Genomic DNA, 23,319 nt, shown 5'->3' with positions numbered 1-23,319 from the left:
GCAACAAGCCAGGGCTTCGATCTCGCAGCAATGAAGTGTGAGGACGCAGGGAGCATCACACACCATACAGTTCACCGAGAGCTTCCTGCACTGAGGTTTTCCCCGGGGCTGCCATGGAGGCACAGGTGAGGAGCCCTTTGTGGTATACAGGATGGAGGGTGGGAGGCCAGCGAGGTGGCTGGAGCAACGGTGGGGGCAGAACAGTGGAGCCCAAGAAGTGGGGGCGTGAGGTGATGGCTTGGAGGTGGGGCTTGGGGAGGTGGGGCATGGGGGGGAGAGTAGGTGGGGCTGGAGGAGGCGAGCAGGTGAGTGGGGTTAGAGGAGAAAGAACTGGATGTGAAAGACCTCACACCTGGAGAAGGCTGGGGCTTGTTTTTCTGGTTTTGGGGTTTTTCTTCTGTCCGTGTGGGTCTTGAACTCTGGGCCTGGGCGCTGTCCCTCAGCTCTTGGCGAGCGCTCTACCACTTGAGCCACAAGGCCACTTCCGGCTTTCTGGTGGTTCATTGGAGATCAGAGTCTCCCTTACTTTCCTGCCCGGGCTGGCTTTGAATCTGGAGCCTCAGATCTCAGCCTCCCGAGTCACTAGGACGACAGGCGGGAGCCACCGGCGCGCGGCAGGTTGTAGTAGTTATTGCTGTTGTTTTAAGTCAACTTCTCCAGCCTTGAAAATGAAAGGATCCAAAGAGCAGGCTTTCTATGTAGGAGCACAGAGACACCGAGCGGAGCACACAGAGCACAGCTCACGTCTTGTTCTTTGGCATTTTATTTCAAAACAAAAAAACGAAACCGGCAACAGCGGGGGTCCGGCCTGAGAACGGAGATGAGTTGCGGCCCAGGCGCGTCCTCGGCCCCCAGCAGAGGACGCGGGTCCAAGCCACCAGGTCTGGCCCTTTGGCGTTGGGAGTGTGGAGGCCACGCGGGGGCGCTAGAGAGCCGGCGTGCCGTTCCCGGCCCCAGTGGGGGCGCTACACAGCCGGCGTGCCGGCCCGGCCTTCTTATTGCACTTGAGGAGTGGGAGGCAGGCGGGCGGGGCTCGGCGCTACAGGTCTCTGGATCTTGAGGCTGGTGTGGGGACGGCTCCGGGGGGCTTGAGGGGGGGGTGGGGAGGCGGGTGTCACACCTGAAGAATCCACTCGTGGACATTTGTTCCGTACTGCGAGACAATGGAGACCGGAAGTGAGCCGCACTACAACTCCCAGCAGGCCACGGGGCACCATGGGCCAACATGGTGCTGCGCCCCGGGACCTCATGGGAAATGTAGTCCAACTCCCTGAGCGCCGCCACCACGCCCCGGGAAGGGAGTTGTCCAGGCAGCGGCGCCCAGTTAGTTTAAAGACAGGAATTATTAGGAGTTCTGGAGACAGGGATTATTTAAAACCCCGGAGACTCTTAGACAAAAAGTTAAGACAGCCTGGTTGGCGAGAAGCAGAGCGAAGGCAGCCAGTCCAGGTGCGTGGCTGGGAAGGAGCCCGAGGTTGGAGACCAGCTCTCCCGACCAGGGAGAACTGCACAGCCTCCAGGGGCTGGCGGTGGAGCCGTTCCTGGGCTCCGCCGGACCCCGGGAGGCTGCCTTTCTGTGGCCGGGCGGCTCCCTCCATCGCGATCAGCACAGAGGCTCACAGGAAGAGGATTCTCCCACCTGCACACCAGGGGCCCCGGAGACTCATGGGAAGGGGATGCTCCCACCTGCACACCAGGGGCCCCGGAGACTCATGGGAAGAGGATGCTCCCACCTGCACACCAGGGGCCCCGGAGACTCATGGGAAGGGGATGCTCCCACCTGCACACCAGGGGCCCCGGAGACTCATGGGAAGGGGATGCTCCCACCTGCACACCAGGGGCCCCGGAGGCTCATGGGAAAGGGATGCTCCCAACTGTACAGCAGGGGTCCCAGAGGCTCATGGGAAGAAGGTTTCCCAAGCTCAAGCAGGGGCCCAGGCAGATTCCAGCGCACAAGACAGGGTTCTTTGTGGCTGGAGTTCCAGGCCACAGGAATTCATGGATAGCCTATTCAGCCCAGGGCCTCCAGGCCACCAGGAGGATTCATGTTGGGATTCATTTTCATGTTGGGGCCCATCCCCCCCGGTACCCCCCCCCCCCCCCCAGCACCTCACCTGAATGGCTCTGAGCTCCTTCTGGAAGCGCAGGGCCAGCTCAGGCCCGTTTTCCATGGTGGGAATGTGGAGTTTCTGGAGAGGAAGGAGCCATGAAGACGGGCGCCCCCCTCGTCTCCCACCCCCAATGGCTGTCCACCTCACCTGGCCTTCGTAGAGGATCCCATGCACCGGGCAGACCTGACAGGCTGTGCCCGAGCCAAAGACCTCCCGCACACGGCCCTCCTCCAGCGCCCGCAGCAGCTCCTTCATGGTGATCTTGCGCTCCACCACGCGGAACTCACCCTGCAGGGCGGCCAGAGACCCCGTTCTGCATGTCCCTCCCCACTCCAGACTCTGAGAGAAGAGGGACGGGGCCAGTGTGCCCAGGCTCCCGCCCCCCGCCCCCCTGCACCCATCCTGTGGAGCCCCGGGCTATACCCAGGATCGAGCCAGGTCCAGAAGACTCTGTCTGACCACGCCAGGCAGGATGACGCTGTCCAGCGGGGGTGTCAGGAGCTCCAGCACTAGATCAGGGGTACAGGACAGGGTTATTGCATGCCCTATAGGCTATGTCCCCCCCCTCCAGGTCCCCTGAAGCCTGCCAGGAGGGGAGGAAGCACCCACTTTCGCTCACCCCCATCCTCATGGGTCCAGTAGACAAAGATGTTCATGGTGCCCACCTCCGTGAGCTGCTGGTCAGGTCCATACAGCCACAGGACCTGCTCACAGCCCTTCTTCTGCGCCTCCTGCTGTACCAGCACTGTGGGCCCATAATTCCTGGAAGAGGGCAGCCTAGTCACACTAGACCCCTGTCCTCAATGTGGCCCTAGAAGGGGCTCCAGACCAGAGCTCACCCTGCCCCTTCCCAGCCACCCTAGGATGGAATCCTTAGCTATTATTCTGCTGTAGGCTGGGCATGGTGGCACATGCCTATCATCCCAACTACTCAGGAAAGAGATCCTATGGCAAAACCAAAATAGGAACCAAAGGGCTTGGGGCTCAGGCTCCAGTGGTACCAAGCTCAAAGTGCATGTTCTGGCTGCTATGTCCCCCTTCGTCTGTCTTCGCATCTCAGACTAACACGTGTACTGCAGTGTCTCTGCTGGGACCATCTTCCTCTCCTGCTCCCCTTGACCAGCTGCCCTACTGGCTTGCAAAACCATCTCCGAGACACCAGCCCCACGGAAGCTACTGTAGAAGGCTGGCATGGGGAACATGGCCCAGTCTGGGTGACCCAAAGTGCTGATTCTTGCAAAGGGGAAATAGCCTTTCTGGAGGCATCTAAGGGCCAAGCCTACATTTCCACTGACCCCTCAGCTCCTCCTACTAAGCCCATTGGTCTACAGGTAAAGAGTCCACCCTCCTCAGGCATTGGGGGGCAGGCACAGGATCCAGCTCTGAGCCCTGAGCAAATACCCTGGAGCTGGGGACTTCAGCACTGAGGTACAGCCCACTCATGGTGGTCTCCACACTGGGACACACTACCCTGTGACTCAGGCACTGGGGTGCTACTTACCCCCCTAGCTTGTAGTCGCCGACCCCGCCCACCCAGGCACGGATGTAGGTTGGGTCAGCCAGGAGGGAGACGGGGGTCATGGCATCTCCAGGAAAATAGGAGCTGACAGGGCAGAGAATGACGTACAGGAGGGCTTCGCTGGCCACACCAACCCCCAGCGAGGGCTGCGAGGGACAGAGAAGCTACATCAGGGGACCAGGTACAGCCTCCTCCCTCAGACCCAGGGGTCCAGGCCCCAGCCTCCTCCCTCAGACCCAGGGACCAGGCCCCAGCCTCCTCCCTCAGACCCAGGGGTCCAGGCCCCAGCCTCCTCCCTCAGACCCAGGGGTCCAGGCCCCAGCCTCCTCCCTCAGACCCAGGGGTCCAGGCCGCCAGCCCAGGGGGGAGGAGCACCCACCTGGTTCCCGATGAGCACAGGCCGCACGTAGAGGCTGGTGCCGGCCGCCTCAGGAACCCAGTCCTTGTCCACTTCGATGAGCCGGCGGATGCATTCGAGCAGCTCTCCCTTGTCAAAAGTCTGGGAGGGATTCCACAGGAGTCAGAGGGCTGGGTGGCCATTTCTACCCCTGCCCTCCTCCCTGGCTGGCCAGGCCGCTTACCGGCAGGCAGAGGCGCTGGGCCGAGCGCAGCATCCGGTCCATGTTGAGCCACGGTCGGAAGAGCCGCACCTGCTGATCCTGGTTTTTGAAGGCCTTCATGCCCTCGAAGATCTGCGGCACAGAGGGGTGCAGGTTTCAGTGCTCAGAGTCCCCACCATGGTGCCACAGGAAGTGAGACATCAGAACAGAGAGACAGATACATAGGGAGAGATGCACACAGAGCTGGGAAGAGAGAAGGAGGCAGTCAGTCACTCAGAGGGAGACATACTGACTGAGACACAGAGGGAGATTATAAATGAAGGACAGAAAGCAGCATGGTCAAGAAAGCCAGTGGCTCAAGTAGTAGAGTAACTGCCTACCAAGCATGAGGTCTTGAGTTCAATCTCCAGGACTCCCCCACAATATAATAATAAAAGTCAGGTGCTGGTGGCTCACACATGTAATCCTAGCCAGCCTGGGCAGACGTTTATTTCCAATAAACTACATAGAAAAGCTGGAAATGGGGCTGGGAAGGTGGCTCAGTGGTAGAGTGCTTGTCTTGCATGTATGAGGTCTTAGGTTCGATTCCTCAGCACCACATAAACAGAAAGAGCCAGAAGTGGTGCTGTGGCTCAAGTGGCAGAGCGCTAGCCTTGAGATGAAGAGCTGAGGGACAGTGCCCAGGCCCAGAGTTCAAGCCCCACAACTGACCCCCCCCCCCAAAAAAAAAAAAGCTGGAAATGGCACTGTGGCTCAAGTAGTAGAGTGCTAGCCCTGAGCAAAAATCAGAGACAGCACCTAGGCCCTAAACCCCAGGACCAGCAAAAAAAAAAATTTTTAAGACAATGTGGCAATCAACACCTTTCATAGTTACAAGATTACAACCCTTTTGATTTAATAGTTTTGTAAACTGGGCAGATCGATACACTTGCACTTTAAAAAAGTAATCTGAGCAACAGTTTTTTTATTGCAACACTTTATAATCCCTCAGGCTTGGAAACAAGTATACAACAATACAAGATTGCCTAATAATGTCTTGCAGTGTTACACTGAAATAGGTTACCTAGCTAGGGGCTGGTGACTCAAACTTGTAATCCTAGCTACTCCAGAGGCTGAGATCTGAGGATCACGGTTCAAAATCATCCTGAGTTTTCTGGTGGTTTATTGGAGTTAACAGTCTCATGGACTTTCCTGCCCCGGCTGGCTTTGAACCATGATCCTCAGATCTCAGCCTCCTGAGTAGCTAGGAAAACAGGCGTGAGCCACCAACACTAGGCCAGAAGAAACATTTACCTCCAATAAACAATTCAGGAAAAGCCAGAAGTGGCGCTGTGGCTCAAGGGGTAGAGTGCTAGCCTTGAGCACAACGAGGCTCAGGGAAAGTGCCCAGGTCCTAAGTTCAAGCCCCAGGACCAGGAAAAAAAAAAAAAAAAAGGTGAGTTATCCATTTTTTTTTTTTTTTTTTTGGTCCTGGGGCTTGAACTCTGGGCTTGGACACTGTCCTTCAACTCTTCAGCTCAAGGCGAGCGCTCTACCACTTGAGCTACAGTGCCACTTCTGGTTTTCTGGTTGTTTATTGGAGATAAGTATTTCATGGATTTTCCTGCCTGGGCTGGCTTTGAACCATGAGCCTCAGATCTCAGCCTCCTGAGTAGCTAGGATTACAGGCATGAGCCACTGGTGCCTGGCTGAATTATCCATTTTTTTATGGATAGTACCCAAAGCTCTGGCCTTGGGCTCAAACCTCCTTATCCCATCCTAACTGGATCTTCACCTCAGCCTGCCCTCTGGTCCTTCAAGTCCAGCTTGCTGGCCCTTCCCCTTGCTCAGACTCTTCCCTGGCTCTCAGTGGGCACACTTGGACAAAGTCCAGCCCCTCAGTCCCCTGGGGCCCTGAGGACCTCCTGTCTCCTCTTCTCTGTCATCCCCTGACTACACAATCTCTCCCAAATCCGCTCAGTTCTGCTGCTAGTTCCCTGGCTTGCTGACCGAAATCCTCAAATGCCGGAGCCCTTCTCCCCCTCTTCTCTTTTTCTTTTTGGTTCCAGTCGTGGGGCCTGAATTCTGGGCCTGGGCGCTGTCCCTCAGCTCTTCAGCTCAAGGCTAGCACTCTACCACTTGAGCCACAGCGCCACTTCCGGCTTTTTTCTTTTTGCTTATGTGGTGCTGAGGAATGGAACCCAGGGCATCAGGCATGCAAGGCAAGCGCTCTACCACTGAGCCACCTTCCCAGCCCTCTCTTTTTCTTTTCAGTTTTCCGGGACTAGAGATGGAACCCAGGGCCTCTCACATGCTACAAGTGGCTTTACCACTTGGGTCGCATTCTCAGCTCTCCTGCTCTTAGTTTGTTTTTCCGACAGGGCCTTGTGCTTTTGCCAAGGCCAGCCTGAGACCCAATCCTCCTCCTACCTCTCTGCCTCCTGAGAAGCTAGGATGGATGCCATTTCCCACCATATTGGGCTTAATCTTTGACCTGGGATTTCACTCACTAGATAGGTTGGCCTCTGAGCTGGCTCTGTGTCCTGAGTTGCTGAGATTACGGTTGTGCGCCATGCCCAGACACACTTGTTTCCAAGCTAGACCAAGGTCTCTTCTGTTATCCCAACTACCTCATCAGGGCACAGAGCACATAGAGTTACAACAGAAGCACGAGTAAACATTGGCCCAGCTAGAGAGCATCACCCGCATTACCCAGCATAGCACCTGGAGCAGGGGAAGATCATCTTGGAAGCCCATGATAAACACACAGAAAGGTGACACAGGGAAAAACACAGTTGAGGGACAAACCCAGCAAGAGATAGATAAAGGAGGAGATGCATATAGAGACAGGGGTCAGGGGTCAGCTACCTGCAGAGAATAGTGGAGGGCAGAGCAGGCAGGATGCAGCAGAAGGTTCTGGAAGGGCTGGATGCGAGGCTGGCTCCAGCCTTGGTCTCCACTCCACTCCACCATCAGCATGTGGTCAGTGAACGTCTTCCCAAAGGCCAGCGGCTCGCTGGGGCTGGGCTTCTTCTGCGGCTCCTCCGTCCTGAGCACCTGCAGGTCTGCAGCCTGAGAAAACACAGGGAACCCCTGAGTCCTGGAAGCTGGCTACACTTGGAAAACTACAACTCCCAGGAGCCTGCAGGAGCGTGGAACCAAAGAGGCCTTTGGGAAATCCACTGACAATGTTTTCCCACCCACCTTTGCATCTGGGCAGCAGAGGTTTGAAGATGCCCCAATCCAACTGCCAACCCTAATTTCCAGGGGTCCAGGCCCAGCCCTCCACCTTCCTTTTACCTTAAAGTTGGAGGAGGCATATCTGCTTGCACCACAAAGAAGCCTTGGGACAGGAAGAAATTTCCGGGCCCAGACCTGGTGTGGGGAGAGAAATGCCAAGGGTTATGACCCCATTGGGGCCAGCTGGGCTCCAGCCAGCCCGTGGCTGCACCTCGTGGTAGTGTGGTCCCGTGGGCTTTGGTGCACTCCCCGTGTGCTCCAGACTGGGCATCTGGCCCTGGCAGGGTGCCTGTCACTCCTCCCCTCCTCCCCCCCACTCCTGTCCCAGGAGAAGCATTCCTAGAGAGAGCTGAGTCAGCCCCAGGCTGCCCTCCCTCCACACGGGGGCAAAGTCGCACACAAGCGCCTCCCACCCCCACCTGGGGAACTTTGCCCCAGCCTGAGAAGAGCTCAGACCAGAAGGCCACGAGGGAAGGCAGGAGGTAAGAGAAGGGCTCTACGGGCTGATTTGGGGGGGGGGGGGGGTTACCCAAGTCTCAACAGCTGTTAAGAAAATGGGAGATGTAAGGAGCATGGGCCCCCACCCAGCTGTAAGCCCCCAACATCTATTCTCTCAAACCCAGGGCTCCAAATCCCGGCCTCCTCCCTCAGACGCAGGTGTATCTACACCCCACTCCAGCTCCCTGAGGCCCAGGGGTTCAGACCTCTCTCAGATCCAGAGGTCTAGATTGAACCTTCTTCCATCAGACTTAAGCCCTAGCCTCTTCCCTCAGATCACAGGATATAGGCCGCAGCCTCTTCCCTTAGTCCCAGTAGTCTAGGTGGCCTTTAACCTCAGGATATCTGTCCCTCCAGCCCCATGGGAAGGTGGCTGAGCTGTGAGGTGGAGGGACAGGGGTGGCCTGGCCGCTCCTGCCGGTCACCTGAGAGAGCTGACTGGGTCCCCGGAGTAGGGGAACCGCAGAGGCTGCTGGTCCATAGGTGAGTGACAGGGAAGTGCGTTGGGGTGCTGGAGTTTCATAAACTGTGAGGATTTCATGGCGTGCTGCCTGAGGGCCTCTGGGGAAATCAATGCTGGCACTCAACATGGTTATAAGGAGCTTGTCCAGCCTGGCAGCCATGTTTCTGCACTGGAGGGGACAGCACCTTGTGCCAAGCAAGAAGGCGGGAGGTGGCTTGAAGAAGAGCAGCTGAGGGTGGGGGAGGGCAGAGAATAAATCAATGAATAAACCAGAGACTGGGTCATGGACCAAGAAAAGAGACAGAAATGGACGGCGCCAGTGGCTCATGCCTGTAATCCTAGGTATTCAGGAGGCTGAGATCTGAGGATCATGGTTCAAAGCCAGCCTGGGCAGGAAAGTCCGTGAAATTCTTATCTCCAATTATGCACCAGAAAACCAGAAGTGGTGCTATGACTCAAGTGGTAGAGAGCTTGCCTTGAGTACTTGAGTACAAAGAGGCTCAGAGACAGCGCCCAGGCAGAGTTCGAATCTTACAACCAAGGGGAGAGAGAGAGAAAGAGAGAGAGAGAAGGAAGAAGAGAGAGAGAAGGGAGGGAGGGAGAGAGAGAGGAGAGAGAGAGGAGGGAGAGGGAGGGAGAGAGGGGGAGAGAGTGAGAGAGAGAGAGAACAGGATAAAGCTAGAAAGCTAGGACAGAAAAAGGGAGAGAAATAGACAGAGACTAACCAGTCCTCAGAGATGGAACTTGGGGTGGGAGATTAGAGAACGAGGAGGTAAGTTGTCCTAACTAATGGTTAGAAAGAGGCATCTGGGGACTGGGAAGGTGGCTCAGTGGTAGAGTGCTTGCCTTGCGAGCATGAGGCTCTGGGTTTGATTCCTCAGTACCACTTAGACAGAAAAAGCCAGAAGTGGTGCTGTGGCTCAAGTGGTAGAGTACTAGCCTTGATCTGAAGAGCTCAGGGACAGCGCCCAGGCCCTGAGTTCAAGCCCCACAACTGGCAATAAAGAAAGAAAGAAAAGAAAAAAGAAAAGACAAGACAGAGGAGAGACAGAAAAACACCACATCCAGTGGGCGCCGGTGGCTCATACCTGTAATCCTAGCTACTCAGGAGGCTGAGATCTGAGGATCGCAGTTCAAAGCCAGCCTGGGCAGGAAAGTCTGTGAGACTCTTATTTCCAATAAACCACTAGAAAACCGGAAGTGGCGCTGTGGCTCAAGCAGTAGAGCGCTTGCCTTGAACTGAAGAGCGCAGGGACAGCACCCAAGCCCAGAGTTCAAGCCCCATGACCGACAAAAAAAACAAAACAAAACAAAAAAAACCCCATCACATCCATAGGGAAAAAGAGAAGTTGTTGGGCACAGCATACAGAGTCTAAGTCTCACATTGGCCACAGAGTCCTGATAACAATAGAAAAGGCTACTTTCACCCTCCTGGCGGACATTTCTCTAAGACCTGGGGTCCCCTGTAGGCTCAAGAGAACAGCCATCTCACACTCCAGTCTTCCTAAGGAGATGCCTGGCTGGCAGGTGGGTTATTAAGATGAAAGGTGAGGGGCTGGGAAGGTGGCTCATTGGTGGAGTTCTTGCCTTGTGTGCATGAAGCCCTGGGTTTGATTCCTCAGTACCACATAAGCAGAAAAAGGCGGAAGTGGCGCTATGGCTCGAGTGGTAGAGTGCTAGCCTTAAGCAAAAGAAGCTCAGGGACAGTGCCTAGGCCCTGAGTTCAATCCCCAGGACTGGCAAAAAAAAAAAGCTGGGGTGGGGGTGGTGGTGAAGGACTAAAGTTATTTAAATGATGTAGAGGAGGAGACTGAACAGGAGGGGGCGCTGTGACAAGTACAGCCTAGGATTGCTGTGCCTAACACAGTCCAAGAATGCCACCATCAAGCCAGGCACCAATGGCGTACATCTCTCATCCTAGCTACGCAGGAGGCTGAGATTTGAGGATGAGGTTTGGTTCAGAAGGAAGGCTGAGATTTGGTTCAAATCGAACCTGAACAGGAAAGTCCATGAGACTCTTAAATCTTCAATTAACCAGCAAAAAGCCAGAAGTGAGATTGGGGCTCAAATGGTAGAATGCCAGCCTTGAGCACAAAAGCTCAGGATCGGTGTTCAGGCCCTGAGTCCAAGCCCCAGGACTGACGATTAAAAAAGAAAGAAAAAAGAATGGCACTGTGGAAAACCACGAGTGTCTCTGTGGAAGTTACCTGTCCTCACATCACAGCTTAGGTAGGTCCCCAGCCCAGTCCAAATCGCGTCACAGCCAATTGTCCCAGTGACCTAGGAGTGACTCAGTCACACATACAATTGTCTCCTTTGTATTGCAGAACTATGTCCATCACAGACCTATGGCAGTCCAAGACTTTGCACATTATTACTCCATATTGGTCCCTGCAATCAATCAGAACTGTTCACATAACGCTAAGTCTTGTCTCACCGCTGCTCAAGACTGTCCAGGCCCTCCACTTTCTGTAATCTAGATCGTCTCTGTCTACTCCCCGAGTTTCCTCTTTCAGATCCAATAACTAACCTCAGGTCCACCTAGCCAAGTCCCTGCAAGGCTACGTAGGTCCCTATCAAACCCAGGAGCCCAGTGCTGGGCCCACTCTAACTCAAGACTCCTTCCCAGACTATTGCAAGGGGGAAATGTCTTTCTCAGGACCGCCCTCTACAAGCTCAGGTCTGTCACCACCAATATCCCAGTGCCTCAGTTTCTACCTAGTCCAACACCCATCCTCGGCTCACATAGGGTAAAAACTAAGAGTCTGCTGTGCTATTCTTTGTCAGCCTTCGATAAGAAACTCAAATAAAACATTTTTTTAAAGTCAAGAACAAAGAGAACAGGAAACAGTTTGCTCAAGGTTATATGTGGCACCTGTCAAGACTGTAACCACCCAAAGATTTCTTTTTTCGCTTAGAAACTTTTTTTTTTTTTCTGGAAAGATCCTGAGCTGCGGGATGCTGGGCTGTTGGAGCTCTTATCGGTAAGCACAGACCGTGCCGGTCTCGCTTGGAGATCCTCCCTCCCTAACAGAGAGAAGCTGCCTCCATTCCTCACCCAGACGCGGCCACTTGGGGAAGACCCCGGGTCTGTCTCGCTCTGGCTTTAGTTCCAGTGGGGCCTTGGGTCCAATTCCGACTGGCCTTCATCCCATTCCAACCCCGACACATCAGGGGTTCCCCCTTTCCCCAGCTCCTTCAGGGGGGTGACTGGTCAGCACGCGCCTAAACCTCAGCCTCCGCACCCCAACCCTCTCTCATAACAGCCTCCCTCGTGTTTCTCCCTTCTCCCTCTCCGGCCAGGGCACCCCCTGCCCACCAGCTGCCTCCTGCACCCCGTTTGCGCCCACCCGCTCCCCGAGTTCCTGAAAGCCTGCTGGTGCTGCTTTCTTTCCAGGGCGCCCCGCACGGGAACCCCAGGACCGGGAGGGAAGCCGCGCCAGGCCGGAAGGGCTCCGCGCCAGGGGTCCTCCCGGAAGTGCACCTCTCCCCGGGGTCCCCCCAGCCCTGCAGCGCGAGGCTGCGAACCCACCTGCCCCAGTGCGGCTGCGGCCATGACGGGTGCGCCGAGTAACAGTGCCGGCCGGGGGCGCGGCATGGGGGGGGGGGAAAAAGAGGTTCCGGCCCCGCCCCGCCCAGGCCCCGCCCCACATCACAACACGCCCCCTGCGCCGCGTCAATCCCGTCTGTCGCCCTCTCACGCCCCTCCCTCCCTTCCCCACCCAGCAAAATGGCTGCTCCCCCCACCCCACCCCAGGAATCCAATTCCAGCTGGCAACCCCCACCCCCACCCCCGACGTCTCCCGCGGGAGGGGGGGGGGTCTTGTGCAGAGCGCATGCGCCTTAGAGGCTAGCCCTGAAATACAATCCTCCCTCCCTCCCTCCTCCCGCAGGATCCTTGCAGAGGGTTTTTGTTTGCATTTGTGTGCCAGTCCTTGATTTAAAATTTTATTTAATTTTTTTTATGAACTTAGGGCCTGGGCGCTGTCCCTGAGCTTTTTTTCACTCAAAGCTGGTGCTCTACCACGTGAGCCAGAGCTCCACTTCAGGCTTTTTGGTGAGTCACTGGAGATTAGAGTCTCATGGACTTTCCAGCTCAGGCTAGTTTTGAACCGTGATCCTCAGATCTCAGCCTCCTGAGTAGCCAAGATGACCGGTGTGAGCCATAGGTGCCCGACTTGCAGAAGGTTTTGTATAAATGCATTTTCCCCACCCCACGGTGGTGGAGGTCAGAGGAGATAGAGGCAAGGATCGGAAAGCTCTGGTCCTCAGCCATCCTCCCTCCACAAAAAAAGGAAATAAGGAAAAGCTCTATGGAGTCAGTGCTGCATAAACAAACAGAAGTAGTAGAAAAGCCTCCCAGGGGCCAGGTGAGTCGGAGTAAAGGAGGAGCTTCTCTGCAGCCAGGAGATAGTTGGATAATTGAGTTTGTTTTGTTTGTTTTTACTAACAAGAAGATCTCTGTAGATGGGTGTGCAGGTGCACACCTCACTCTGGAGGCTGGAGCAAAAGGATTGGAGGTTTCAGACCAGCGAGGAGTCTGAACTACAAATTGACTAAAAAATAAAGGTACACAGTAGGTGTTGTTTTTTTTAGAGCTAATCACACAAGGATTCATCATCCTCTGTTCCATTCTCTTTAATCAGTAAAGCCGGAAGGTTTTCTTTGTGGGGGGGGGGGAGTGTCAGTAGTGGGGCTCGAACTCTGGGCCTGGGAGCTGTCCTGAGCTCTTCAGCTCAAGGCGAGCGCTCTACCACTTGAGCCACGGCACCACTCCCGGTTTTCAGGTGGTTCATAGGAGTCTCACGGACTTTCCTCCTGCCCGGGCTGGCTCTGAACCGCGATCCTCAGATCTCAGTCTCCTGAGTGGCTAGGATGACAGGTGTGAGCCACCGGTGCCCGGCTGGAGGATCATTCCTGTAGTACCAGCACTCAGGAGGCGAAAAGACTGCCGATTTGGAGGCCAGCCTGGGCTCCAAACAAATAAACAAACACACCAGCTACTGACCACAGTAGCCACACCAGGACTCGCTCCCATCAGGAGTCCGGCTTCCTTCCCTCCTCCCCCGCCTCCTCCCGCTCCTCCCTCCAGCAGCGGTGGGGGCGGATCCCAGGGGCTCCGCCCCCGCCGGGGCCAATCAGCGGCTGCCGCACACACCCCCGCTGCGACCAATCAGCTGCGGGCCCTGCGGCCCCACCCCACCCCCTCTCGCTGCAGGCCTGCAGTGGAGCGGGAGCCGAGCCCCACTTGGGGAAATCCGGGGTCCGCCACGCCCCTGCCCGGGTGTTCCCCTCGCCTGAGCCCCACCCCTTCTCCCCTTCTCCCTTGGACTCAGATGACTCCACACCCCACGCTGCCCCGCTCTCCTGGGCACATGTTGTGCCAGTCCTATCTCCTTTGTGCCATTCTTGCTTCACTGGCAAGGAAAGCCAAACGCTCCCCCTCCCCAAGGACCATTATGTGCCATTAGCACTTCATTTACTCTCTCCTGTGGGCCTTTTAATTAGGGCCCAGGTGCTGCTCCATCGAAGGCAGGTGTTAGCAACCTGGGGACAGGCGGGAAGGCCTGCAGGCAGAGGGATGGAATTCTGGGGTGGCCAGGCTTGTATAAACAAGGAAATAAAAGACATCCAGACTACAAATTGATTTTGTTTGTTTTGTGGGCTGGTCCCAAGGCTTGAACTCTGGGCCTGGAAGCTCTGGCTATCGGTCTACCACTTGAGCCAAAGCTCCACCTCCAGGTGTGTGTCTAATTGGAGATAAGAGTCTGAAGGACTTCTGCCTAGGCTGCCTTCAAGTCACAATCCTCAGATCTCAGCTTCCTGAATAGTTAAGATGACAGGCGTGAGCCACCGACACCTGGCTTCTGTTTGCTTTTTAACAAGGTCTCACGGTATAGCCCAGGTTGACCTGTGATTCAAGGTTCTCTTGCGGTGGCTTCCGCACTGTTAGGATTACAGTGTGACCTACATGCCTGACTTGCAAATTGCCTGCAGGGTGATCTGGTACAGAATGCGTTGGGGCTGGCTGTGGGAGGCAGGTGGTACAGGTTGGAGTTTGGGTTGGGATAGGTGAAGCAGGGAGAGGTCTAAGTAAGTGGCAATGTGGGAGATGAGAAAGGGAGGATGGGGTCAGCCACAGGGGTTCTGTGGCTGGCTTTCCACCCATACCCCAGCTCTGCCCCACCAGTCACCAGGAGCTCCACGCCTGTGCAGAAGCTGGCTTCAGAGGCCAGAAACACAGCTGCAGCCCCCACCTCAGCAGGCTGGCCCATGCGGCCCAGGGGCTGGAGAGAGAAGGGAAGAAATAGTCAAGAGAATTACCCCAAAGCTGGGCATTGTCTCACATGCCTGTCATACTGGCTACTGACCAAGGAGAGGCAGGACAATCTAGAGCTTACAGATCAGCTAAGACACAGTTACATTGTATCTTAAGGCCAAAATATAATACAAACAAAAGGGCTGGTGTTTGGTGGCTCTTTTTTTTTTAGGGGCGGGGGTCCGGTTGTGGGCCTGAACTCTGGGCCTAGGCACTGTCCCTCAGCTCTTCAGCTCAAGGCTAGCGCTCTACCACTTGAGCTACAGCGCCACTTCCAGCTTTTTTCTTTTTGCTTATGTGGTGCTGAGGAATCGAACCCAGGGCCTCATGTATGCAAGGCAAGCGCTCTACCAGTGAGCCACCTTCCCAGCCCCGTGTGGTGGCTCTTGTGGTAGCACTTTTGCTTAGCAAGGTGGAGGCCTCAGGTCCAATTGCCAGTAAGAGACACAGAGACAAAGACAGAAAGAAGGAAGGAAAGAAGGAAAGAAAAGCCAGGTACTGGTGGCTCATGTCGGTGATCCTAGCTATTCAGGAGGCTGAGATCTGAGGATCATGGTTCGAGGCCAGCCCAAGTAGGAAAATCCAAGACTCTTATTTCCACTGAACTATTCAGAAAAAGCCAGAAGTGGTGCTATGGTTCAAGTGGTAGAATACTAGCCTTGAGCAAGACAGAGCCCAGGCCCAGGGTTCAAGCCCTAGGACTGGGAAAGAAGGAAGGAAGGAAGGAAGGAAGGAGGAAAAGGAAGAAAGGAAGGAAGGAAGGAAAGAAGGCAGAAAGAAAGAAAGAAAGAGAAAGGAAGGAAGGAAGAAGAGCCCCAGCTTGACCATAACACCCCCAAACCTTGCTCCACTCTACCCAGCCCTGGCCCACACTCCTACTTGGGCCATGGTGCCCTCTCGGATTGTTGCCCCAGGGTCTGGGGTTGATGCTGCCAGCTCCTCCCAAAGTGGGGTCCAGATGTTTCCTGGAGAAATACTAGGGTGAAAGGAGAGGGGCTCAGAGAGGTCTGCCCCCACTGAATCCCTCTTGGGCTCACTATCAAGCTTCCCTGCTCCCCCAGGGAACTCGCCGCCTAGCTAGAGCAACTCACCAGTTGACACGGACGCCATATTGGCTCTCATCCAAGGCCAAGGCTTTGGTCATGGCGGTTACAGCTCCCTGGAGAGAAAACAGCCAGGCCCCTCCCATCCTCACCTGCCAGCCAGCAGGCACCAGCGGGGCATCCAGATGACCCTGTCCTGCCCCGGCCTAGGCCTTGGTCAGCTGTTCCAGGCTGTCTCTAGGGAACAACTTAGCACAACGTGCTCTTGTCACTGGGCTACGACAGATTTGGCCTGAGGCTGAATCAGAGAACTGGGGGTGGAACTCTCCCAGGCTGGAGTTCAAGTCTAGGCTGAGCTTCCCCCTAGCCCCCCCCCCCCCCCAGGAGGGACAGGAGCCCAGGCTGGCCTACCTTGGTGGCCACATAAGGAACCGCCTGAGACTGACCAATGGCCCCAACCAAGCTGGAGATGTTGATGATGTTACCCTGGCTCTGCCGCAGGTGAGGGAGGGCAAGCTGGGGACAGTGGGGGAGAAAATGGGGGAAGGGGGTCAGCCCCCAGGTGGGGGAGGCAGAGCTGGGAGGCCAGGGCATGATGCACCCACAAACATGCTGTCCTCTGGGGCCACGCTGCCCCCCTCCTCTTGTTCCTTGTTGTTAGGGACAACATCCAGCACTTTTCTTTGTTGCCAGTCTCTGGGTCTCAGTCCTTAGGGAGTCTGTCCTTGTGTGAACTAGGGGTGTCTCTCTTATTACCATTCCCCTGTCCCTCTCTATTTCTTTATTTTTTTGGGGGGGGGGTCCGGTCGTGGGCCTGGGCGCTGTCCCTCAGCTCTTTAGCTCAAGGCTAACACTCTACCACTTGAGCCACAGCGCCACTTCCGGCTTTTTTCTTATGTGGTGCTGAGGAATCGAACCCAGGGCCTCAAGCGTGCAAGGCAAGTGCTCTACCACTGACTGAGCCACCTTCCCAGCCCCTCCCTCTCTATTTCTTTGGGTATCTCTCTTCCTCTTTCTGGATCACTGTCCCTTGTTCTGTCTCTTCCTTTCTTTCTTTCTTTCATTTTCCTTTCTTTCATTCTTCCTTCCTTCCTTTCTTTTGGTCAGATGTGGGGCTTGAACTCTGGGCCTGGGCGCTGTCCCTCAGCTCTTCAGCTCAAGGCTAGCGCTCTACCACTTGAGCCACAGCGCCACTTCCGGCTTTTTTCTTTTTGCTTATGTGGTGCTGAGGAATCGAACCCAGGGCCTCAGGCATGTAAGGCAAGCGCTCTACCACTGAGCCACCTTCCCAGCCCTGTTGGCTGTTATTCTAACTCCAAGCCACATTGAGCCAGAAACGTTCGAGATGTAGAGGATTTCCTGAAATGCACCCCATTTCCCAGCTTCTCCAGGGCAGTTCCCCTGAGGCCCTTGTCCTACCTAGGGCTGGGGCTGTGATGTGGGGGTGTATTCTTTTACCTCATCTGATTTGGGATAACCCAAATCCTTCCCTTCCTTGGATGGCTTGCCTTAGGCTCCTGAGCTAGCTGTCCCAGTACTGTTCTGGGCCCCAGCAGGGTGGCTGTAGAGATTTTTTGTTGTTGTTGTTGTTGGTTGTGGGGCTTGAACTCTGGGCCTGGGCGCTGTCCCTCAGCTCTTCAGCTCAAGGCGAGCGTTCTACCACTTGAGCTACAGTGCCACTTCCGGTTTTCTGGTGGTTTATTGGAGATAGGAGTCTCACGGTCTCTCCTGCCCAGGCTGGCTTTGAACCGCGATCCTCAGATCTCAGCCTCCTGAGTAGCTAGGATTACAGGCATGAGCCACCAGCGCCCGGCGGCTGTGGAGATTTAAAGGGCTAACCCTCCACCTCCACCACTGTCCCTGGTTTTCCAGCTGGGTGGGCTTCCAGGATGATGGGAATGAATCAGGAAGACAAGGTGCAGGGATTCCAGAGGAGCAGAGAGCTCCAGTGCCAACACGGCCAGTATGGCCCACTCATGCTCCAGTTATGTTAGCCATCAAGACCACTCCTTGCTGGAGGAAACCCTCATTTGTCTGTGGCTTTTGGCCCAGTCAGATGTCAGTGACCCTCATCTGCTCATTGTCCTGAAGATTAAATGAGCTAATAGATTTATAAACAGCTGAGAATGGGACCAGATATGTAGCAGGTTCCCTCCCTCCTACCTTCCTTCCTCCCTTCCTTCCTCCCTTCCTTCCTTCCTTCCTTCCTTCCTTCCTTCTTTCCTTCCTTCCTTCCTTCTTTCCTTCCTCCCTTCCTTCCTTCTTCCTTCCTTCCTTCCTCCCTTCCTTCCTTCCCTCCCTCCTTCCCCAGGGCACACTCTTTCTTTTTCCTTTTTTTTTGTTGGACGTGGGGCTTGAACTCTGGGCACTGTTCCTGTGCTCTTCAATTCAAGGCGAGTGCTCTACCTCTTGAGCCTCAGTGCCATTTCCAATTTTCTGGTGGTTTATTGGAGATAAGAGTCTCATAGACTTTCCTGCCTGGGCTGGCTTTGAACCATTATCCTCAGATCTCAGCCTCCTGAGTAGCCAGGGTTACAAGCATAAGCCACTAGCACCTGGCTTTGCACACTCTTTCTTATACCTGACATCCTATGCCCTACTTTTACGCTCTCCTCCCTCCCACTCAGAGTTCAACAGGAACCTCACCTCTTCCCTCCCACTTTTGATTTTCCCAATGTGAACTTGGAGATCTTAAGATATGTTGGGTCTGATTGAAAAAAACAGCAACAGAAAACCCTGTGTCAGGTATGGCAGAAGGGCTGCAGGGAGGTGCACCTTTGTCTCCTTCCATCCCCAGCACAATGCTGTGGGCCGCCAACCCACACCAGACCATTTCACAGGTGTGAAAATGGACGCACAGGCAAGGTTAGTGACTTGTACAGTGCTGCAAGTAAGAAGTGGCAGAGATGGGCTGGGAAGGTGGCTCAGTGGCAGAGCGCTTGCCTTGCATGCATGAGGCCCTGGGTTTGATTCCTCAGCACCACATAAGCAAAAAGAAAAAAAAAGCCGGAAGTGGTGCTGTGGCTCAAGTGGTAGAGCACTACCCTTGAGCTGAAGAGCTGAGGGACAGTGCCCAGGCCCAGAGTTCAGGCCCCAGGACAGGACCCCCCCACAAAAAAAAAGAAGAAGAAGAAGTGGCAGAGAACTGAGGCGGATGGGACATTTCTACTCAGGCTGTTTTTGAACCAGGATCCTCAGATCTCAGCCTCCCAAGCAGCTAGAAATACAGGCATGAGCTACCAATGCCTGACTAGAAACAAGGGCCTTGTGCCAATTCAATATACAATTCTTCCTGCCTTCCTGTATACACTCTGAGTGCCACAGAGTAAACCATTTCAGAAAATATGGGGCTGTGGCTTGAATGGGCATGGATTAAGTAGGTGTGTAACTCCAGTAGTAGAATGTCTGCCTAGAACTGAGTTCAAATCTCAGTACCACCAAAAGGATTAAAAAAAAAAAAAAAAGCCAGGTGCTGGTGGCTCACACCTGTAATCCCAGCTACTCAAGAGACTGAGATGTTAGAACCAAGGTTCAAAGTCAGTCCAGGCAGGTAAGTTCATGAGACTCTTAGCTCCAATTAATCAACAAAAAGCCAGGAGGGGAGCTGTGGCTCAAGTGGTAGAGTGCTGACCTTGAGCAAAAAAAGCTCAAAGACAGTACCACAGCTCTGAGTTCAAGCTGCAGGACTTGCACACACATCCAAAAAAATAAATAAAAATAAAAATAGCTATCCACTGCCTGCCACTGACTTCCTGGATAGCTGAGACCCACCCCAGCCTTCTGTCATCTCTACACCAGTTTGGAAGGTGTTGGAAGAACCTAAGAAAGGTCATGTCCTACAGTTACTCAGTCAGATCGTCCTGGATGGAGGCGGTTGCATTCTGTCTACAAAAACAGTCCTGGGGCAGGGAGTGTGGCTTAGTGATAAAGTGCTTGCCTAGCATGCATGAATCCCTGGATTCGATTCCTCAGTACCACATACACAGAAAAAGCTGGAAGTGGTACTGTGGCTCAAGTGGTAGAGTGCTAGCCTTGACCAAAAGAAGCTTAGACAGCTGGCTGCTGGTGGCTCACACCTGTAATCCTAGCTACTCAGGAGGCTGAGATCTGAAGATCATAGTTCAAAGTCAATCTGGGCAGGAACATCCGTGAGGCTCTTATCTCCAATGAACCACCAGAAAACCAGAAGTGGCACTGTGGCTCAGGTGGTAGAACGCTAGTCTTGAGCTGAAGAGCTGAGGGACAGCGCCCAGGCCTAGAGTTCAGGCCCCACGACCGGACCCAAAAAAAAAGAAAAAAAAACAAAAACAGAACAGGGAGAAAAACAAACACAAGCACAAACATTCTGCTTTTAGACAAAGAAGGCTCCAGCCCTCACCTTGGCCAATGTGTAAGCAGCTAACAGGTTCAGCTCCAACAGCTGCCTGAAGCCCTGGGCTGAAGTCTCCTCAGGCCACTGAGGGGGTGGATCTAAGGGGAGACAGGACAGAGGAGAGGGCTGTGGGCAGGAAGGGAGAGGGACATGTCAAGGAAGGGTATTAAGTAGCTCCTAATGAAAGACTAGGGTTCCATTCTCAGCCCTGCCACTTCCCATATAGTGACTCTGGCGTAAGTCATTTCTCCGTGCTTCCTTTTCTTTCTCAACTTGAAATATGAGATAACATCTCATCTTGGGCTTTGAATTTTTTTTTTTTTTTTGCCAGCCTGGGGCTTGAACTCAGAGCCTGGGCACTGTCCCTAATCTTTTTTGCTCAAGGCTAGTGCTCTATCACTTGAGCCACAGTAACACCTCCAGGCCTTTTCTGTTTATGTGGTACTGAGGATTTGAACCCAGGGCTTCATGCATACTAGGCAAGCACTCTACCACTAAACCACATTCCCAACCTCTGAATTTTTTTTTTTTTTGAGATAAGAGTCTGATAGTGCTCACACCTGTCATCCTAGCTACTCAGGAGGCTGAGATCTGAGGATCCAATTCGGAGCCAGCCCAGGCAGGAAAGTCCATGAGACTCTTATCTCCAATAAACCACCAGAAAACCAGAAATGGCACTGTAGCTCAAGTGATAAAGCACTTGCCTTGAGCTGAAGAGCTGAGGGACAGGCCAGGCCCAGAGTTCAAGCCCCATGATGGACAAGAATCTGATAATAGCCCAGGCTAGCCTTGAACACATGATCCTCCTGCCTCAGCCTTCTGAATGCTGGAATTAAAGGTGTGCATCACTCACCATGCCTGGTTTAGGCTTCTAAATTTCAAGACAATATTTGTACCTGGGGGTGGGGGGAGGCAGAGGGGGGAGTAGGGGGTTGGGGGTGGGAGATGAGAAGGGATGGGAAGGGGAAACAAAGGAGGAGGCAACAATGCTTGATAAGAAATGTACTCATTATCTTGTCCATGTAATTGTAACCCCTATATACGGTATTTTCACAATTAAAAAATATATATTTGTCCCTGACACTTAGTAAGGACTGTGAATGTGTTTGTTAAGTAAACAGATTGGGAGGGAGAAGTGAGAGAGGAACAAAAAGATCAGCAATAAGAAGAGAGAGCTGGCCAGGTGCCGGTCGCTCATGCCTATAATCCTAGCTACTCAGGAGCTGAGATCTTAGGATGATAGTTTGAAGCCAGTCCAGGCAGAAAAGTCCCTGTGAGACTCTTATTCCCACTAAACTACTCAAAAAAGCCAGAAAGAAGTGGTGTTGTGGCTCAAGTAGTAGAGCACTAGCCTTGAACACAAAGAGGCTCAGGGACAGTACCCAGACCCTGAGTTCAAGCCCCAGGACCAAGGAAGAAGAGGAAGAAGGAGAAAGAAAGAAGAGGAAGGAGAAGGAGGAGGAGAGGAGGAGTAGGAGAGGAGGAGAAGGAGGAGGGCTGGCATGTGGCAGGTGGCAGTAGGTGGCTCCTGCTTGTGATCCCAGCATCGCAGGCCCATCCACCACCCCACATGCACAACTCACGGTAGCCAGCGTTGTTAACCACACAATCCAGGCGGCCGAATAGACGGATGGTATCAGCAATAAGGGTCTGAGGTGAGGAAAGAATCAACCTGTGAGGAGCTGGGGTGAGGGGCGTCTGCCTGAAGAAGAAGCAGAACCCCAAAGTAGGACAGAAAAAGAGAAACAGACCCAGGGAAAGGACACTGAGGAGGAGAAGGTACAACTGAGTCTGGAGAGAAAAGAGAGGTGCAGGGATACGTGTGCAAACTCCAGACAGAACTAAGCTAGAAAGTGCGAGTGTTCACTACAGATGGGGAGAGAACAGGGGCAGAACTTGTGCTCACCTCCACGTCTTCCTCCCGGGTCACATCACACGGGATGAAGACAGTTTCAGGAAGTTCCCGAACCAGGGCCTGGCTTCCTGACTCTGCAGGGAGAGATGAGCAGGGCCTGGACTGCCATGTCCAAAGGAAGAGGCTGAGGTCTAGACCCTGGGTCTGAGGGAGGAGAATTAGGGCCTGGACCCCTGAGTCTGAGTGAGGAGGCTGGGCCCAGACTCCTGGGTCTGAGGGAGGAGGCTGGGCCTGCACCCCTGGGTCTGATAGAGGAGGCTGGGTAGGTGTGAGGGAGGTGGTGTGGGGGTGAGGACAGTGGTCCCTGCCTCACTTACCATCTTTGTCACAGAATACCACCTGGGCCCCACTCTGGGCTGGAAGAGAAAGAGAACAGGTGTTTAACCCCTCCCCCTCCCCATTCCTCCTTCCCGGCCTCTGCTGCCCCCTCGTGGCCACCCACAGCAGAGCCGACCTCGGCCTCCACTCGTGACCTCAGTCTCATGATGGTCCCGGGACAAAGGGCAGAGCCTTCCCGCACCTCCCCCCTCCCCGGCCCAGCTCATCCAGGTCCCCGCTTGGATGGAGGGGGAGCGGTGCAGCCCACATCCATGGGGCTCGAGAAAACCCACCGCAAACACGCACGGAAATAAAGTCCCAAACCTGTCCTTCGTAGCTATAGCAACCATCAGAAAGAGGAGGCGCCCTGGGCCATCCCCGCAGCCCTTCCACCCCGGCTGAGGAGTCTCTGCCCCTTCCCCTGCTCTCCCCCTCCAACAGACCCCTTGCCCCCAAACTCACCAAAGGCCCGGACGATCCCCGCTCCGATGCCGCGGCCGCCCCCGGTCACCAGCACCACCTTCCCCGCATAGCGCCCTCCTGCAGCCATTCCACTCCGCCGAGACTCTCAGCCTCCCAAATCCGGTAGAGCTGGTTCCTAGAAGCCAGCCCTGGGGATGTTGCAAGGATGGCCAGAGACCTGGAAGGGGGGCCCCAGACCTTTCTTCTGAGATGCTCAGGGGTCGAAGTTCCAGTCTTCTTCAGATCCAAAGGTCCAGATCCCAGTCCTCATTCCTCAGACCCAGGGATCCAGACCCCAGCCTCTTCCCTCAGACCCGGGGGAGGGGGTGGTGCAGACCCCAGCCTCCTCCCTCAAATAAGAATTGCAGTTATCTATCCCTTCCTCTCTCAGATCCCACTTCAGGACCCTCCCTCCCTCCTTCGCTCTTTCCTCAGACCTGAGTCTTAATTCCCTCAGCACACCGACATCCAGACCTCCAGCGTTACCACCCAGGAGCACATCCCCAAACAAACAAAGTTA

General features: G+C 54.6%; 2 protein-coding genes and 1 long non-coding RNA gene across 4 annotated transcripts; 1 reads left to right on the top strand and 2 right to left on the bottom strand.

Annotated features, from left to right (window-relative positions):
- Nucleotides 1-1,067: 1,067 nt before the first annotated feature.
- Bcat2 (branched chain amino acid transaminase 2) lies at nucleotides 1,068-12,031 on the bottom strand. Its single transcript, XM_042700539.1, has 11 exons — nucleotides 11,903-12,031; nucleotides 7,470-7,544; nucleotides 7,038-7,241; nucleotides 4,212-4,322; nucleotides 4,010-4,129; nucleotides 3,613-3,776; nucleotides 2,731-2,873; nucleotides 2,535-2,620; nucleotides 2,259-2,399; nucleotides 2,115-2,189; nucleotides 1,068-1,153 (listed from the first exon to the last, which is right to left on the bottom strand). Exons 1-11 carry the CDS (start codon nucleotides 11,966-11,968, stop codon nucleotides 1,115-1,117), a joined length of 1,224 nt encoding a protein of 407 aa, XP_042556473.1. The 5' UTR covers nucleotides 11,969-12,031; the 3' UTR covers nucleotides 1,068-1,114.
- On the top strand, nucleotides 7,814-11,975 carry LOC122125874. The gene is made up of 3 exons (XR_006150784.1): nucleotides 7,814-7,891; nucleotides 11,314-11,354; nucleotides 11,768-11,975. It is a non-coding gene; the product is annotated as an uncharacterized LOC122125874 (long non-coding RNA).
- Nucleotides 12,032-14,159: 2,128 nt separating the features above from the next.
- On the bottom strand, nucleotides 14,160-23,318 carry Hsd17b14 (hydroxysteroid 17-beta dehydrogenase 14). Of its 2 annotated transcripts, XM_042700403.1 has the most exons (11): nucleotides 23,237-23,318; nucleotides 22,800-22,977; nucleotides 22,337-22,375; nucleotides 22,011-22,093; nucleotides 21,688-21,754; nucleotides 20,111-20,202; nucleotides 16,144-16,248; nucleotides 15,781-15,848; nucleotides 15,569-15,665; nucleotides 14,490-14,657; nucleotides 14,160-14,456 (listed from the first exon to the last, which is right to left on the bottom strand). In XM_042700403.1, exons 2-11 carry the CDS (start codon nucleotides 22,885-22,887, stop codon nucleotides 14,289-14,291), a joined length of 975 nt encoding a protein of 324 aa, XP_042556337.1. In that variant the 5' UTR covers nucleotides 22,888-22,977; nucleotides 23,237-23,318; the 3' UTR covers nucleotides 14,160-14,288. The 2 variants fall into 2 exon arrangements, with proteins under 2 accessions (XP_042556337.1, XP_042556338.1); XM_042700404.1 differs by having other exon boundaries at nucleotides 14,363-14,657.
- Between the last annotated feature and the right edge of the window lies 1 nt (nucleotide 23,319).

The sequence above is a fragment of the Dipodomys spectabilis genome, unplaced genomic scaffold (genome assembly GCF_019054845.1).
Source record: "Dipodomys spectabilis isolate Male_0828 unplaced genomic scaffold, ASM1905484v1 ptg000266l, whole genome shotgun sequence".
Lineage (NCBI taxonomy): Eukaryota > Metazoa > Chordata > Mammalia > Rodentia > Heteromyidae > Dipodomys > Dipodomys spectabilis.
This window is presented reverse-complemented; position numbering and strand designations above follow the sequence as displayed.